The sequence below is a fragment of the Aedes aegypti genome, chromosome 3 (assembly GCF_002204515.2).
Source record: "Aedes aegypti strain LVP_AGWG chromosome 3, AaegL5.0 Primary Assembly, whole genome shotgun sequence".
Classification (NCBI taxonomy): Eukaryota; Metazoa; Arthropoda; class Insecta; order Diptera; family Culicidae; genus Aedes; species Aedes aegypti.
In genome coordinates, this window is record NC_035109.1 from 115,909,272 (window position 1) to 115,925,893 (window position 16,622).

The window sequence follows — 16,622 nt, forward strand, 5'->3', positions numbered from 1 at the left end:
CAACGTAGACCTTGCTGCAGTGGGAGCAGCTGATTTTGCAAACACCAGCCTTGTTTAGTGTGTTTACCGGATCCTTGGTAGAGCCTAACGAAGTCCTAAGTTGGTTGTCTCTCTTTGGGCGGAGCTGTTTGCTGATGTGTACGTCGTATGGGATGGAGACTCTCTTCATGGGTTCGGTGATAGGGGTTAGTGTCGTCAAAGCATTCCGAATTTGCTGTCTTTTCTTTTTGTCGATGATGGCTTTTATCGTCCTTTCCTTGTATCCGTTGATCCTTGCCGTCTCGTAGATATATTCCAGTTCCTTGGTCTTTCCGTCTTCGCTGAGGGGTAGAGTCTGCATCCTGTGGATCATGTGGTGAAACACTGCCATCTTATGCTGGAACGAATGATTCGATGTGTAAGGGATAACTCGCTGGGTGTTTGTAGGCTTCCTGTAGACTTCGAAGTTGTAAGATGAACTTTCTTCCCTGGTGACAAGTAGATCCAAAAATGGTAGATTTCCATCCTTCTCCTCCTCGTGAGTGAACTTGATATCCTTGTGTACGCTGTTGATTGAATCCAAAATTTTAACCAGATCATTCCGCATGATAACGTTGAAAATATCGTCGACATATCTCAACCATTTATCCGGTAATAGTCATTGTTTCTTTAAATTTTCCTCAAAATTCGCCATGAATAGTTCGCACAAAAACGGGGAGAGAGGGTTTCCCATGGGGGCTCCTTTCGTCTGTTTGTAGAAATTTCCTCTAAATTGAAAGTAGTTTTCGTCCATGCACAATCTTGCCAACCTCATGAATGTCCTAACCTTTCCTTTCCATGCTGCATCCGTCCTTTGGGGCAATAACCAGTCCTCGAGAAGATTTAGGGAATCCTTTACTGGAACGCAGGGGAAAAGAGCCGCTACGTCGAAAGAAACCATCATCTCGTCATCCTCGATGTGTCCTGACTCTAATAGTTTCTGGTAGAACTCCTGGGTATTTTTAACTGACCTAGTGGGGAATGGATTCGGCATACTCTGGAATTCCTTGACTAACCATTTCGCCAGTTTATGAGTGGGGGATCCGTCGGCTGAAATGATTTTTCGCATTTCCTTTCCTGGATTGTGAATCTTCGGTAGTTTTTTAATACGTGGAAGAATTGGGTTTGACTCTTTCAAACGAGCCTCGTCAATAATCGCCTTGCAGTCCTTCAGAGTTTTGTCCGTGAGCTTGATGAATGATGAGTCACCAAAGAATTGACACTGGTCGCATGCTAGAGTTTGGTTCAGGTCGACATGTGGCCACTTCCCCGGGGGCACCAAATCCGAGAGGGAACCAAGTGATGCCAGAGTAACCTACGATGTTCTAACATATATATTCAATTTTTTCATACATTTTTTTGAACAATGAACAGATAAAAAAGGTATACTTCATGTAATTGATTATTAAAATTATAAAATACCAACCCATAATAATCTATTACTCAAACGGAATCCGGAACAACTCCGGTACCGTTGAACCAATGACAATCAAATTCTGGCCATCGAAACTAGAAGAGATTCCCTAACAAATGAAGTTAAAACAAATGAAATCGGTTGAAATTTGATCCGTTTAGAGTTGATTAAATATGAAAATTGTGTGCCAAAAACTATGTTAGTACCGTAAAGGTTAACTGCATTAGATGAAAATTGATCGCATGCCAAACGAACATATCCGTTGTTTTCCTAAAAGAAATGGTTTATATTTTCATTTCGTAGATAATCTTATATCAGCCCATAGTATATTTTGTAAAATGTTCGGGCATTGCAGAATTTCTTCTCATTTAATTTCAAAGCAAGTGAAGAAAACATCCCATATGTTGCAGTCTGCAACGCGTACTGACGATGTCAACAAAGTTGGCTAAGAGAGCCGAAGGAGATGTAAAGTTGTGAAAGGGAATGTGGGTTTGTGAAGGACTCCGATTTGAGGCTGGCCGACGGCATTGCAGAATCGTTACCCGTGGCGTAGATGGTCAACGCGCCTTGTCTAGCGTACTGAGGTATCGTGGGATCAGAGCCTACCAGAACGATTCCTTTTTTTTTTTTTCATAATTTTGCATCTCAATTAGCCCACTAACCAGTTGTAAAGTGTCTATGAACTTCAAGTTTTTCTTTTCCTTTTCATAAAGCTATTTTTAAAGAGAATTATGGTGAAAGATTCGATTTTTTTTGCAAATAATAAAGTTGTGTAATGCAATAATTGAAAATTTACCTTCAACTCGCTCGGCCTACCTCTGAATCTTAGTATTTTTGACTCAAACTTTGAGGTGAGGTTAGGTTATTTGAATTCCAAAGAGCGCAAGAACTAATAATTTTGCTAATAAGCCGAATCCTATTGAATTGGCTTAAAAATTAGGAACAAGTTATGGCAGTTTAATTTCTATACCTGGGAGAAAAATATTTGGAAAATAGACACGAATAAAGAAAAATCTTTTCAGATGAAATTTGCCAGATATTGCAGATATCAAGAAGATATTCAGATATCTAGAAGTTGTGCTAAATATTTGTACACAAATCATGTAAAATGAAGAAATTCTGTCAAGAAAACTGGGAGCACTGCTTTAAAATTAATGCTTATTTCCTACTAAGAAATTTTCTAAGAAAGAAATTCTTCCTTCAAGATATTTAATGGAAATTAGCACATCCCTAACTTACTATGGATTTTCCTATTTTGTCCTTGAGAATAAGCAAAACTTATCAGATGCTTAACCCATTAACTCCCAAAATACATCATGATTTTAATTTCGGGACGTATTTGTTATTTATGGTTATATTCTCATAAATTAAACCTTATTTCACCAACAAAAGTAATATCTATGGTAGGAATACAAAAAAAAAAGTTGAATGTGTGTTGTCTATGTCCAGTTGATTTATATTACTATTTTCGAGATTTATCAAATAAATGTTTATGCTAGTCGACTCATTACAATATGAAGGAGTTGTTAAAAATTGCAGGTGAGGGTTCGTATACAAATCAACTAACGAATTCAAGGGTGAAAGGAAAGAGTAGTAAAACGTAACGACCCAAAAAATTGAAGTCAATTCAAAAAGCATGACATTGGATGAAGAAGGAAGGATGAATATCGAAGGATGACGTCCTATTTTTTCACTATGGAATTTGACAGCTTGAGCTGTGCCTCCTTATCGGGAGCATAATTTATACTCCAGAGTGAAATTTTACTCACACACCTATATTTTTCGGATGTTTACCTTTTCCTACGAGAGAATACGGTACATAACGCATGAAGCGCAACGAAATCTGCTAAAGCTGATGATAATAATTAGCTGCAGAAAAGCAAATGTTTCGTTGGATAATCAAACCATAGATAACAGACAAAAAAAGAAGTGAATCAATTTCTTCAGAATGAAACGCAAGTAATGCGTTGAATCTGTGTACCGTGGTTCATTTCCCCACATTCGCACCAGCTACCTTGTTAATATGCACATTCGTATGGGTGAGCTCCGCTATTGTTTTATAAGAGGCAACAGAAAAAGATCGTCTTAGCAATCCCTTGATAAATATGGTCAAATTGTGTGTGACGTGATTTATGGACGTTCCCTGATCAGGAAATTGATAGATCAAGAGGGGAAATGTCAGGGTCTATAGATACATAACAGCGCTTAAATAATTCAGAGGCTTCAATTCAAGCTTCTGCAAAAAGCATACAAAGCAAGCTTTTAAAGAAAAATCTCAGTCACGTAAAATTTTCTGAACTTTTAAGAAAAAATGAGAGCAGCAATAGCCCCTTTGGTCCCGAGGCCTTCAAAACACGAAAAAACGGAAACAATGGAGTCATCTAAAAACACAATTTTTGTGAAATTTTATATTTTTTCCGAAAAGTCAAAATCTTTAGCCTTCATTTTGTCCAAAAAGATTGAAAATCGGTCAAACGGTTCAAAAGTTATAATTTTTTTTTAAAATAAAAATTTTGCAAAATCGCGATTTTTCTGGTCACCCTATTTCGGAAATGGTCACCCTAATCGAAAAATCCAAAAATACGTGTATCCTTATTTCGGATAAGGAACAAAATAGCAAATTTGCACGGAATTCGGAGACCCACTAGATCGGTTTTTCATGGAATGGCTGCATTATTAGTTACCCTGCATACGTTTCAGAAAAGTGAGAAATGTTATCAAACTTGTCAACTAATAGCGAAAACATTTTTATCACAATGTTTTTACTGGATACACGGTGTTGCTGGGGTCTAACAGCAATCCAAATATATTTGACACTACCAGAATTTCGTAAGGCGGCATCCACAAATTACGTAACGCTCTAGGGGGAGGGAGGAGTAGGCTACAGCGTTATGGCTCAAACAAAAAATTGAAATTTTTCATGCAAAAAGCGTTACGGAGGGAGGGGGGGGAGTCAAGAATTTCAAATTTTAGCGCTACGTAATAAATGTTTGCCGCCTAAGTGCCAATCAAAAGCATAAACACAACATGACGGCACCTGTGAACATGATGGTCGTTCAAATCTTCTCAAAAGAGAGTAACTTTGACTCACTTTTGAACTTTCATACTAGCTGTCAAAAGTGAGTAACTTTTGGAGATCGAAGCAAGCTGTGCGCGAGGTTGGCTGCGTTTTGTTTTCTGTCACGATTTTGTTCGTTCTCTGATAATTTCTTATCGGCCGATCAACGTAAGAAAAATCGTAATGTGTACAAGCCAGCCCCCTGACACCGCCTATACAACCCCATTGAAAAATAACGAGCAAAGATCTCTGGTTCCTACTGGGAAATGGTTCCCACTGACAGCTCAATGTTTGTAAACAAATAACCGTTTGAGGAATAACAATCGATGATGGCGAAATCTTTTTCTCCGAAAAAAATCTTTTCCCGCATAACAACAGCTATTCGAACAAACAAACGGTTGCAAATTATTGGATTGCAGTACAGCAAGTCAATTTGGGTTGATGTGATTAGCTAGAAACACATTTTAGTATTGGAGGAAAAATTCCCCAATATGATTAGGCCAATGTACGTTGTTGCTCTTGACTGACCACGAAAACATGGCTGCCTAGCACCGGGTTGGTACAAGCATGAAGTTGTAGTGAAGTTAGTGCGTTTCTCAAGTAAAAAAGTAGTAAATCGTGTATTTTAAATGCAATGTGCGATAGAAGTTGAAAGGAAAGCATATGATTTTCCCGTCCTCAGTTACGAGTGAGCGAAAAAATGAAAGATGGGCTGTAAATTTTGGAGCTGAATGTCATGAAGATTGCGAAGGCTCGCGGTTGCAGTTACTTGGAATTTGAATTCAGTGTTGAAGTGAAGCTAACCACAGAAGTGACCGAAATTACCTATCAAGAAAAGTTCAGCTGCTGGTGCTGCAGTTTAAATTTCATCAGAAGGCTTCTGTAGCTGCACCAATGCCTTCAGATTGTAAACGCTACTTGAGGAATTTGGTGAGAGATTTCCATTTGAAACTTTATTTGTTCTTCTATACTTTAATTGTTTTGCACATTTGTTTTTAAAGTAATGGGAAACAGTATCGATTTGTGTATAACGGGAAAGGGGCAAAACAAATATTTATCTCGTTTCAGAGAGCGGGCAAAGGCGCTTAAACTAAGGCTCTAGGGCCAGGACATGAGGAGGAAATGCCTATATCCCAACCCAGGAGAACAACAAGAAGTGTGCATTAACTTTCTTAGCAACGCCACTCCCAACGACTTTACCTACAACCCTGAATTAAAACGGTCAGTACGGTTGTCCCCGTTTCATCCTTTAATGAATTGAAAATATTTTGGCTATCAGTTTATTCATGCGTGAATAACCTGATCGTCATGATTGTTTTTCAATTATCTTCAACCCCAAGGTCTGCACAGTGGGCCTGGCCATTTTATTATTTGTATCATATCGCAGATATTCTGCAAATATTAATGCTGACAAGAAAATACCTGTATAATTTTAGGTATTTCCAGGATGCTTTTCAATATTGGCTGTGTAAGTGCTTGGATTAGATTAGATTAGCTGTCAAAAGTGAGTAACTTTATGTTATCAAAGTGAGTAACTTGCTACTAAATCCTGAAAGAAAACGACTTTACTCACTTTTGATTAAACACTCACATATTTGACCTACTTTGTAACTGTCAAATACTTGTGAAAATTTCGGCTTCCAAGTTTAGGAGTAAACATCGTTGTAATAAAATGTATTAGTAGTAAAACAAATGCTTAAAATCTGTAGAATTACCTAAAACGAATCATGCAAGTTGTGCAATATATGATATATCGTTACTGTTACTATTAATCCTGATACCAAGCAAAGCGAGATCGGAGTTTGTGAAAGTAACCAAGTCCTGGTTTTGATCGAACAACCGCAAAACAGCAATGCTGTATCTTGTCACTGAACTGGGATATATGCAAACAACGTGTTTACCCAACAGCGCCATTTCGGAAGCGTTTTCCGAAACATGTAATAAGCTTTGGGTGAATAGGTCACATTTAGTTAATCAACTTTATCAAAGATACCAATGTTGTATCTTATCACTAGACTGTGATGTAAGCGAATAAAATATTTGCCCACTAGTGCCACCTTCCGAGTGTTTTCCGAAATAATAAGGTTCTAGTTCGTAGTTGATTAACTTTGTCGAAGACACCGAATTTGTATCTGATCACTGGACTGATATAATAGCGAATAAAACATTTGCCTACAAGCGCCATCTAGGGAATGTTTTGTGAGCTCATGTGGTTTAAGACAAAGAGGGCTTATTGAGGTGATCAACTCATCACTGGACTTAGATATAAGCAAAACAAATATTTGTAGGCCAAAAACTTAATTCATATATAAATTCTACAAACGACGTCGGTTGGATTCTGTGCGCCACTTCTTCTTCTTCTTTTTGGCACTAAAGTCCTCACTGGGACAGAGCTTGCTTCTCAGCGTAGTGTTCTTATGAGCACTTCCACAGTTATTAACTGAGAGCTTTCTTTGCCAAAGTTGCCATTTTTGCATTCGTATATCATGTGGCTGGTACGATTATACTATACGCACAGGGAAGTCATTGAAATTTCCATTACGAAAAGATCCTGGACCGACCGGGAATTGAACCCAAACACCTTCAGCATGGCTTTGCTTTGTAGCCGCGGACTCTAACCACTCGGCTAAGGAAGGCCCCATGCGCCACCTGGTGAGTGGATTCTGAATTAAAACATTCCTTGAGTTGAAGTGAACAGCAATGTGATCAACTTCACAGAATACAGTTTTCTATTGAACCCAGTGCTGGGAATGGTAATAGTAGTAGGCTTGACTGTCGCGAAAATCACGTGGCTGTTCTCAGTACAGTAGTTTATAAACGTGAATCTCATCAAGTAGCCTATGTTGGGTGCACGAATTTTCTAAAACATTAGTGTCATTGAAAGCTCTCAATGCGGGAAATGCAGCGGGAAATGGGGCTCTGCACTTTTTTTTATTTTGCATGAGATTTTGACGTTTGCTAGCCTTGTTGTTTACTAATTTCATGATGTTGTTCAATACTTTTACTTAAAAACAATAGTAATCAAGTTCAAATTAACAATTTATCGGCACATCCAACAGCTAACAGTAAGACTTTGTGAAGAAATCAAAAAATCATAAATATTAGCCAATTTATGGTTATTAGATGAATGTGAAATCACTGTTGGTCTTAAGTGTTCGGAATATGAGTCAAAACGGTATATCTTCTCGAATTTCAACATCACAATTCTGTTCTATTGTGATTTTGCCAAAACATTTAAAAATTAAATTCATCATATCATACTAGTACAATATACATATTTTGATGACATGAATAATTTTGTAGATTTGACAGCATGATTTAGTTTAAGAGCTGTACGTTTGTTACTATATATTTTAGGTTTCTGTGTGTCAAAAATTATAATGTTTTAAGATGAAAATGTGATCTGAAACGACTTTGAAATCGCTAATAAAAAACAGATTTCTTATATAATGATCCTTTATTTTGCATTCAATATTGCAGCTCACTTGTATCTAAAATAGGCCATTAAAAAGGAACTATATTCGTATTCAGGGAGTTACAGGAATCCACATCTTGGTTGATTCATCTTGCCCCATTCTACTCTAGCATTAGGTTTTTCAAGCGGATTTGTTACACTTACGCTTGTTACATAGTTTTATTTCTTTGTATCTCAAATCTAACCCCGTTTCCAAATAGTTATTCAGTGCCATTGCATTATTCCGATTCTTGTGTCTGCATCAGAAAGGTGATCATGGAATAACAAATTTTCATGATTTGCATAAACATTTCCAAATTCATGTCGAACATTCCTCCGGCACGGAACCAAAAACCCTGTTGAGCTTTGGCTTGAACGATGAGAGCCGTGTGCTTGATGTTGCGATAGTCGTCCATGTTCGCACTTGGCACCGAAATGCTGGTCATCCAATCCAAGGCATATGCGTTCTTGGCTATTTTCATGTTCTTATGCAAAATGAATCAATAAATTTCACTAACATTACGGTCATTCAATTATATGCAAATACTAACAATTTCGTCAAGCTCATCCAACATTTTGCATGTGAAAAAACATTCCATGCCACATATGGATCCAAAAACCAACAGTCCCAAAGCGTCACTGGAGAAATCAATTACGCATAGGAAACTATTGAGGGTGACAAAAATCGCAGTTGCTGATAAAAGTACTAGAAAGCTGATGTAGCTGACTTGTTTTAGAAGGATTACATGTCTGTGGATGAAAGAAGAAGCAATTAAGTCAATCGTACCACCGATAGCATCATCCAATCATACTCGATGAAGTTACTGTGATAAACAGCCGCTTGTTTAAAATCTGCCCTAATCGTGGACCACATCCTAGAAGCAGTCAAACTATCACCGTACCGCAGTTCAAGGTCATCTCGGCCGCACACCTGAAAAGCTCGATCGAAAATTGATTCAAAATAGTCCGAAATTATCAAAAGCTCATTTTTCATCAACGATAGCAACAACCCGAATTGAAAGAAGCTCTGCCAATATCCAAGGTTTTGGATCAACATTTGAAACGAGTAGTAATAAATAATAACGTTAGCCACGGTATTTGGTAGGAACTGCAACGAAAATGGAATCTGGTACAAATCCTCGGTGAAGGCAGCCGTCAAGCACCAATTGATTGCATTCAAAACCAGTATGGTCGAGCCACCTAAGACCAAACGGTTTTTCTTCCAGAAGTGTACTTTCCGAGCATAGTTTGCTTTTGCGTCATCCTTTCCACATTGTCTTGAGTTTACAAAACTTTTTAGCTTTGCCAAATCATCATGGTAATAAGCTAATGCAACACTGAAAACATCTCTTCGTATTTTATCCAAAATCCTTTTCGTAAAACAAGATTTCGTACATATAACGCTATTTTCATTCATTGTACGAATTATTTGTACTTGACAGAATTTCGCGATTCAGTGACTTTACGAAATAATCGGAAGATGTACGATATACAATTCGTAGATGTGCGTTATCGTGTTGTTCGTATAACGAATCGTTTAGTATTACGAAACTGATCGTTTAACCTACGAAATCATTTGTTGTTTTCTGCAACGAAAGGTTTCGTAGACACATTTCGTAAAATACAACATGACACGAACGCAGTCGAGGGAGGTAAGAAGAAGCGCGTATAAATGTTCGTTCTGAATACTAAACAAACGAATTTCGATTACGAAATGTTTAGTACATTATAACAATCATTGTTTGTTTTGATTTCGAGCTTGAATCATATTACGAAGCTGGCTGCATACATTTTACGAAACTGTTTCGTTGCAGAAAACAACGAATAATTTCGTAGTTCGAACGAACGATTTCGTAATATAAAACACTATATATTTTCAGTGAAGGCCTCTGAAAAGTCCGACCGACAGACCGACGGAAAGATTAATATTTAGCGAGAAGTAGAGGATATTGCGCCAGTTGACAGCTGATTGAAAGCAGTGATAGGCGTAGAAAGTGTACTGTATCACTTGGCCAACTTTCAGAGCTCGCCAAGCGACTAATGCCAAAGGGCTCCATTTTGGTGGGTAGTAGCCTGCAAACAATTTCACTTTGAGTGGACGAAATGACCTATTAAGATAGTTTTTTTATACCGCACAAATCAACGAGTAGGTCTACTAGCACAAAATAATCAGAATCAGGTTTGTAGTATCTCACTTCTTTCCAGAGGTCGACAATCGCGTTCATGATGTGAAGAATAGATTTCTTCGACTGAATTGAATGTGAGTAGATTGGTGTCAGATAAAGTAAAATATATTCAAAGTGAATTTCATTAAATATTAATAATGAATCAGGATTTACCGTTATTATGCAACTTACCGTCACAACGCTAATAATATAGTGACGTTCTGTCTCTTTGTCATCACCTGAAGAAATTATATTATCGTCCTTAAAGATCTCCACCTATCACTGGAAAGTTTTCTACGATAGCATATGAACGTTTGGTAATTTTACATGTGGCCTAATCGACGGCCTTATAGATGTTAGGTCAAATAAAGTGTCCTTGGAAAATAATACGAAACTCCGTGACAGCTTAGGCTATCGTAAGAAGAGAATAAAAAAGAAATGTTATCAGCTTAACGCCAGCAAAAATGCAACAATGTAGCTCAAAAGAATAGTCCATTATTTTAAATAGACAAAAATCGGAGAAGAGACAACCAAATATGCCTAACATCCGTATGCCAAGCAATCGTATGTTAAACGTTCATATAAGAAACTTACCGCCCCCATAATATGTGTTACTTTATCGTTTGTTGTACTGCGGCAGGTCAAATAATTTCTGGATCCGAATTACAATAAAACTATTACCCGTAGATTGTTTGGTATATTCATTATAGTGAACCATTGGCCAATAATTGTCAAGTATTTATTTACTTAGGCTACTCGGTGGTACCTACTATTTAAGCAATCTACGCTCACAGATGGACCAAAATTCATATTGCTGCTATTTCGGAAATATTGTTCTGGTTGCCTTTGTTTAGCTCCAATGGAATCGTGTCGTTTGCGCAGTTTTACACCGATTTTATACAAGCTGAAGTTATTCCGGTGGATCACTGGGTCAAGGGTTCCTTCCTTTTTCGTCGACAATTAACCAACTATGTGGCACAAATTTGACTCTCTAGAAGCGAAGGCCGTAGACGTGACAAAAATCTAGTTTTCATTAAATAGACTTTGTAATTTTTTAGCTCCACTTTTTTTTCTATAGATACTTTTACGATTGATCCTGTCTTAACCGACTCTGGTAGCCAACTGGATACTCACGCTGACTTCGATTCGTACCATGTCCCTGTTATATTTCAAATGTCTTATGAAAAAATTCCCAAACCTTTCAGTTTCAGGTTCAATTATTTAAGAAATGACTGGAAAACATACACAACATACATCGAAACTTGAACAATTTCCATTGATTCCATTGACCTATACCAAAAGGTGATGTAGAATCTAATTTGTTATTAAACACAACACACTCAAATTCTAGATCCCTCTAAAACGTGAGCATGAGACAATTTAGATATACCCGCGATCTTGCTATGCAAATGCAATGGTAGGTTTCACAAAAAGAAATTAAAAAGTGTTTTTCCGATTCGACAAACAAGAGAAAAATCAAATAAATTTCTCAAATGGAATCTGGCTCTTAGACTTTTGAAAATGTATTATCTATACATTTTTAAATAACCTCAAACGCCAATTTCTATGTTGAATGAGAAAAATTAACCATTGTTAGCTGATTGCGGTGAAAACCATAAAGTTTCAAGTTTGGAAGGGCGCAAAATTAAAATTTAGGACTCTCTTGTCCAAATAAGAATCAAGCTACCCAAGGTTTCGAAAGTATTCTCAATCAAGAGAATGGTTTCGTCAATTCTTAGGGGACTAGTTTGGAGAACTGAGAATCATTATAAAAAAAAAATAAAAATAAAAACATGAAAGCCCTTGGCAATGATAAATTTGTTTACATCGTTATCAAGAAAATCCCAGTAAGTACCTAGCTTATAATTTTTGGTTAATATATTCAAATGTTTTTAGTTGGCACGCTCAGAAAAGTTTTTGGTCATAGATATGGTGTCAAATCCCGTCGGTGGCAACAATTTTCGTTATCTACCATGTGATAATTTTAGAGCTGATGGAGTTTGATCAGCGAAAATGAACTGTTCGATCTTGGCTTATCGTCAGTACTGTGATCGACAATTATGGTATGATATTATAGAAATAAATTGCAGAACGACATTTAATAGACCCGTGTACACGATAGTAGGTCGTTCCATGGTATATTGGTGTAATGAAACAGAGTCTACCATGTTTATAGTTTATGCATTGGGAAACCTCTGCAGAATTGGAGCTCGATCGCTTAGAAGCCTCAGAAGAACTTTACTGCCCATACATCCATAACTGTCCCATATGGAAAACGTAGGCATTGAGAAAATAGCGCTCAAAGTTTGAAGTTTGTCTTTTCATACAAATGTTCATAATTTTTTAATACATTTTTCCAGGCCAAAATCAATTACCATTACTGCACAGGTAACTCATTTTGCTTCCATTGATCAGCGAAAAATATAAACTTGAACATTATTCTCGTTTCGCAGTTGTTGTTGGTTTTTAAAGTTCCTATAGATACTGTTATGTATTTATTTTTCAATATGGGACTGCAGTAACTACATATTTTTCCATAACATTTTCAAACAAAGTGCTGGTTAGAAAAGCCATTAGGCACAGTTATGCTTTTATGGGCAGTTTGGGGTTGTTATGGTTCAAGTTCAAGGTACCTACTCTTACAGATCTTGCCATCGTGACTACTGAGGTTGTTTATAACAGTTTATTGTGAATACAATACTTTTCACTTTTGCAGCCATAAAAACGGCGGGCTGCATTTGACGTTTCGTGACAGCGGAATCCGGGCTGCATATGACGTTTCATCTTTCCCGTATATTTTTCATCTTCGCGAGTCTCTCTCAGGTCCCAACTCCTCGACCCACTCGGACTACTTGGACCAGTGGTCGTTAACGCCAAGATGTTCATTCAATCTCTCTGGGCAGCTAACTTGTCGTGGGATTCTGAGCTTTCAGGAGAGTCAGCAACCTGGTGGAGAAATAACCATGGTGGCATCAAACTGCTTCAACAGCTGGTAGTCCCTAGGAGAGTACTGTGGAACACCCAACAAAAATATTCTGCGACGTCGCACCTCTTCGTGGACAGTCCATTCCACGCTTGGAGCTTTGTGCAGCTCTCCTCAGAAGTTGATTAGTAGATACTCTTCTGTCTAAAACAAATATCGATGCATCAGTCACGTTTTGGACCGAGTCGTCTATCGCACTTCACTGGATCAAATCCAGATCGAATTCCTGGGAAGTCTTCGTTTCGAACCAATTGGCTGTCGAAGAATTCAACATGGATGCACGTACCGAGTCGACCGATTTTAACCCTGCTGACCACACCTCCCGAGAAATGCTTCTAAGCCAGATCCTCACCGACAAGCTGTTGTGTCATCTCCCCCGTCGAACAGTGGCCAATGTGTGCGGTTTCGATGCCAACCATGTCGGAATAAGGGGAAGAGATGCGTCCGTTGGTATCCCTCTCTTTGATGAACGATGATGCTTCCATCTTCAGCGAATTCTCTTAATTAGCTAAGCTAATAAGATTCGTGGCTTACTGTTTCCGATTTCGAAACAACTGTAAACTTCCGAAGAATCAACAAGTTCTTTCATCGCTATCGCCTGAAGAAGTGGATTTTGCACTGATGTCAATGGTTCCCCTTGCCCAGCGCCAGAAATTTCCGATAGAAATACGTTTGTATAGCCGCAATGAGACAGTGCTGTCAATATCCATACCAGCAAACCATAAACTTAGCTGGTTGATTGCAAGGTCCATCTATCTGTAGACTTTTCACGGTGGACCTTCGCTGTTACTCGCTACAATTCGTCAACGCTTTTGGCAACTTCGGGGTAGATACTTGGCTCATAACTTACTTTACTTACGCTGGCATAGACCACTGTGGGCCGTTTTTCATTCGTCCGCTAATTGGGAAAGGTACGTCGGTAAAGGTTTTCGTAGCGTAGCTCGTCTGCCTTGTGGTGAAGGTCGTACACCTCGAAGTTGTGCCGGATCTGTCGTCCGTCGCTTGTATCGCTGCAGTTAAACGCTTCGTAGCTCGTCGCGGTCGTGTTCTTGAGATACACTGCGACAACGCGACTATGTTTGTCGGTGCAGATCGTGAGCTCCGGCAGCTTCGAGAAGAGTTCCAGCTGCAGTTCAAGTCACAGGAATGAGGCGATTACTGCTCCGGAAATGGAATCACCTTACGCTTCATTCTTGCATGCTCTCCTTAGGGTGCATTTGAATAGCTGTAGTGAAATTATTTAAGGTGAAGATGATTTGTAGCCAAACCTCAAATTTTCAAGAGCACAAATCTGAAGAACCAAACATTTGTTTAAGCTAATTACTAAATCGATTTGTCACTAGCTGGTGTTGATCAATCGATCAAGTTTCCAGCTCAAAGGGGTGTTCGGCTCTCCAAGTTTGTACTCTTCAAATTTTGAAGTTTGGCTTCAATTCATCTTCACCTAAAGTTCCACTTTCGTCGTATTAAGAGACAGAAGGCCTCCTCCATAGACCAGGTCCTAACTGTCGTAGCCCAGATTTAATCTGTTCTGAACTTCTGTCCCGTAGTTCCCATTTCCGATTCTCCAGATGATCTATCCGTCCTTACTCCAGGGCAGAGTCTTTTGTCTCCATTCCCGAACCGGATCTGCTTCAGAAGTCGCCTAATCGCATCACCCGTTTGCAGGAGATGCAGCCCTTGGTCCAAGACTTGTGGCGATGCTGGTCGCATGACTACGTGAGCCAGCTGCATCAACGCCCATCCGTAGACGTTTGGTACTACAGATGCAAGACAACTACCCTCCGCCACGGTGGCCTCTCAGCCGCATCGTAGAAACCATCGCCGGTTCTGACGAACAAGTCCATGTCGTTGTAGTCAAGTTGGCTTCGGGAGAATACAAGCGAGCTATCACAGAGATCGCCGTTCTGCCATTCGACTCCAACGATGAACTGATGGAAACCTCGCTATTGCCATCAACTAGTGCCGTGGTGGATGGTTGAAATGGATAGTTTCAACGGCGGTCGGCATGTTGAGAGCAGCATCTGCAAATATCTTAAAACAACCCTTACATTAATTAGAGATTAAACACACAATCATTTGTATGAACACGCTTGTCTTAACCTGAGACGAGACTCGCGAAGACGGTCTTCTTTTTCTGTGATTGCTGAGTTTTTTTTCTTATTCCACTTTGTGCATACCAATTATGCGCATGCTGTTCAAATCCTCACATGAACCTCTCAGCAAAAAATGATTAAGTTTGCATCACATTGAATCATAAATAGCCATTTGAGTGAAATTTCATGCCAGCAAACGTAGCAGACATTAGAAATAATGATTCTTCTGCTTAGATTTATCAGCAACTTTGGAAAAAACTGCTCCGCCGACTGAGGTTTTTAATAACAGTTCACTTTGAACACAATACTTTTCACTTTTTCAGCCATAAAAACGGTGGGCTGCATTTGACGTTTCGTGAGAGGGGAATCTGGGCTGCATATGACGTTGATATTTTTCCTCTTCGCGAGTCTCTCTCAGGTCTTAACTATGTCCACTTACCTTGTTCCCTGTTAGTAATACGTTCTTCAACACACACATTTGTTATCGCTACTACAAAACCACCCAAACTGTTCCCTAAGAGCAGTCCAATAAAAGCCATCGTGAAGTGAAGTGCGCATTTTACGCTCTCTCGAAGTCTCATGGTCCAAGAATCAAGTTTTTGCCGGTTTTGTCAGTCAAGCCAAGCTTCTTCGTAATCGAAGCTCTCCCACCAAGGTTGGGAAAAAATCTGAAATTCATTCTACCGTGCTGCATCAATAACCGGACGCTTAAGAGACATCAAATGTTGCAACTTAATTTTTGACGCTTCATTGTCTCATCTAATTATAGTGTAGTTTTCATACAATTAGTTTAGGCTCTGATCTTCATGAAAACGATGAAAATTTTAAAGAACATGGCAAAAATAGCATGTAAATCGCGGATATAATGAAGCGTGTCGTGTTCCTAAACCCGGACACATAAATCGATAAGCCGGACACTTATGAATCAAAATTCGGACAGCTTCAAAAAAATTGATTATTTCGATATGAAACTCATTTGAATAAACTTTGTAATCGATAGAAAATGACTTTTCTGAAAACACAGTACTTGCACTTGCTATATAATATACTATAACAGCACAACTTTGGAAGTAATTTGATTTTTTTACCTGCATTCTCTATCTGCGGTTCGATGTGTCATCTATGTTGCAGCGCGACTGAAATAATCATGTTTTTATCAGTTTTTATGTGCATGATTATTGCCGTATCATTGATTATATTGTTTTTTTAACTTTAACTTTAATTTTTTTTACGAATATGCTTCACAAATATTCGTTTATACTGCAGATTTATGACGATATCACCTTATGTCCGGCTATATTACCACTGGCTCACTGAGCCGGATGGCATATTTTTGTTCTTAGAATAATTAAATTACACATATAATCACTACTCTCACTTAAAAAAAATTACAATCTATCATCACAATAAGCATCCTAAACACAACTAGAAGAA

The 16,622-nt window shown here is 38.5% G+C and overlaps 2 protein-coding genes across 5 annotated transcripts in view; one reads left to right on the forward strand and one right to left on the reverse strand.

Moving 5' to 3' along the window:
- LOC5564337 (GTPase-activating Rap/Ran-GAP domain-like protein 3) overlaps positions 1 to 16,622 on the forward strand; it is a 469,292-nt gene that overhangs the window by 194,077 nt on the left and 258,593 nt on the right. The gene's annotated exons all lie outside the window — the stretch shown is intronic.
- LOC23687463 lies at positions 7,929 to 10,204 on the reverse strand. Of its 3 annotated transcripts, XM_021851567.1 has the most exons (5): positions 10,076 to 10,204; positions 9,829 to 10,017; positions 8,757 to 9,279; positions 8,496 to 8,694; positions 7,929 to 8,429 (listed from the first exon to the last, which is right to left on the reverse strand). In XM_021851567.1, the coding sequence occupies exons 1-5, from the start codon at positions 10,167 to 10,169 to the stop codon at positions 8,184 to 8,186; spliced, it is 1,251 nt and encodes a 416-aa protein (XP_021707259.1). In that variant the 5' UTR covers positions 10,170 to 10,204; the 3' UTR covers positions 7,929 to 8,183. The 3 variants fall into 3 exon arrangements, with proteins under 3 accessions (XP_021707259.1, XP_021707260.1, XP_021707261.1); XM_021851568.1 differs by lacking the exon at positions 9,829 to 10,017 and having other exon boundaries at positions 8,120 to 8,429; positions 8,757 to 8,875; positions 10,140 to 10,199; XM_021851569.1 differs by lacking the exons at positions 9,829 to 10,017; positions 10,076 to 10,204 and having other exon boundaries at positions 8,120 to 8,429; positions 8,757 to 8,875; positions 8,955 to 9,277.

Excerpts from the sequence above, each read along its gene's own strand:
- LOC23687463 (XM_021851567.1), bottom strand. The coding sequence starts at position 10,169 with ATGAACGCGATTGTCGACCTCTGGAAAGAAGTGAGATACTACAAACCT. Across the intron at positions 10,018-10,075 it reads CCTACTCGTTGATTTGTGCG|GCTACTACCCACCAAAATGG; the intron begins GTATAAAAAAAC and ends AATTGTTTGCAG. Across the intron at positions 8,430-8,495 it reads TGGATGAGCTTGACGAAATT|AACATGAAAATAGCCAAGAA; the intron begins GTTAGTATTTGC and ends ATTTTGCATAAG.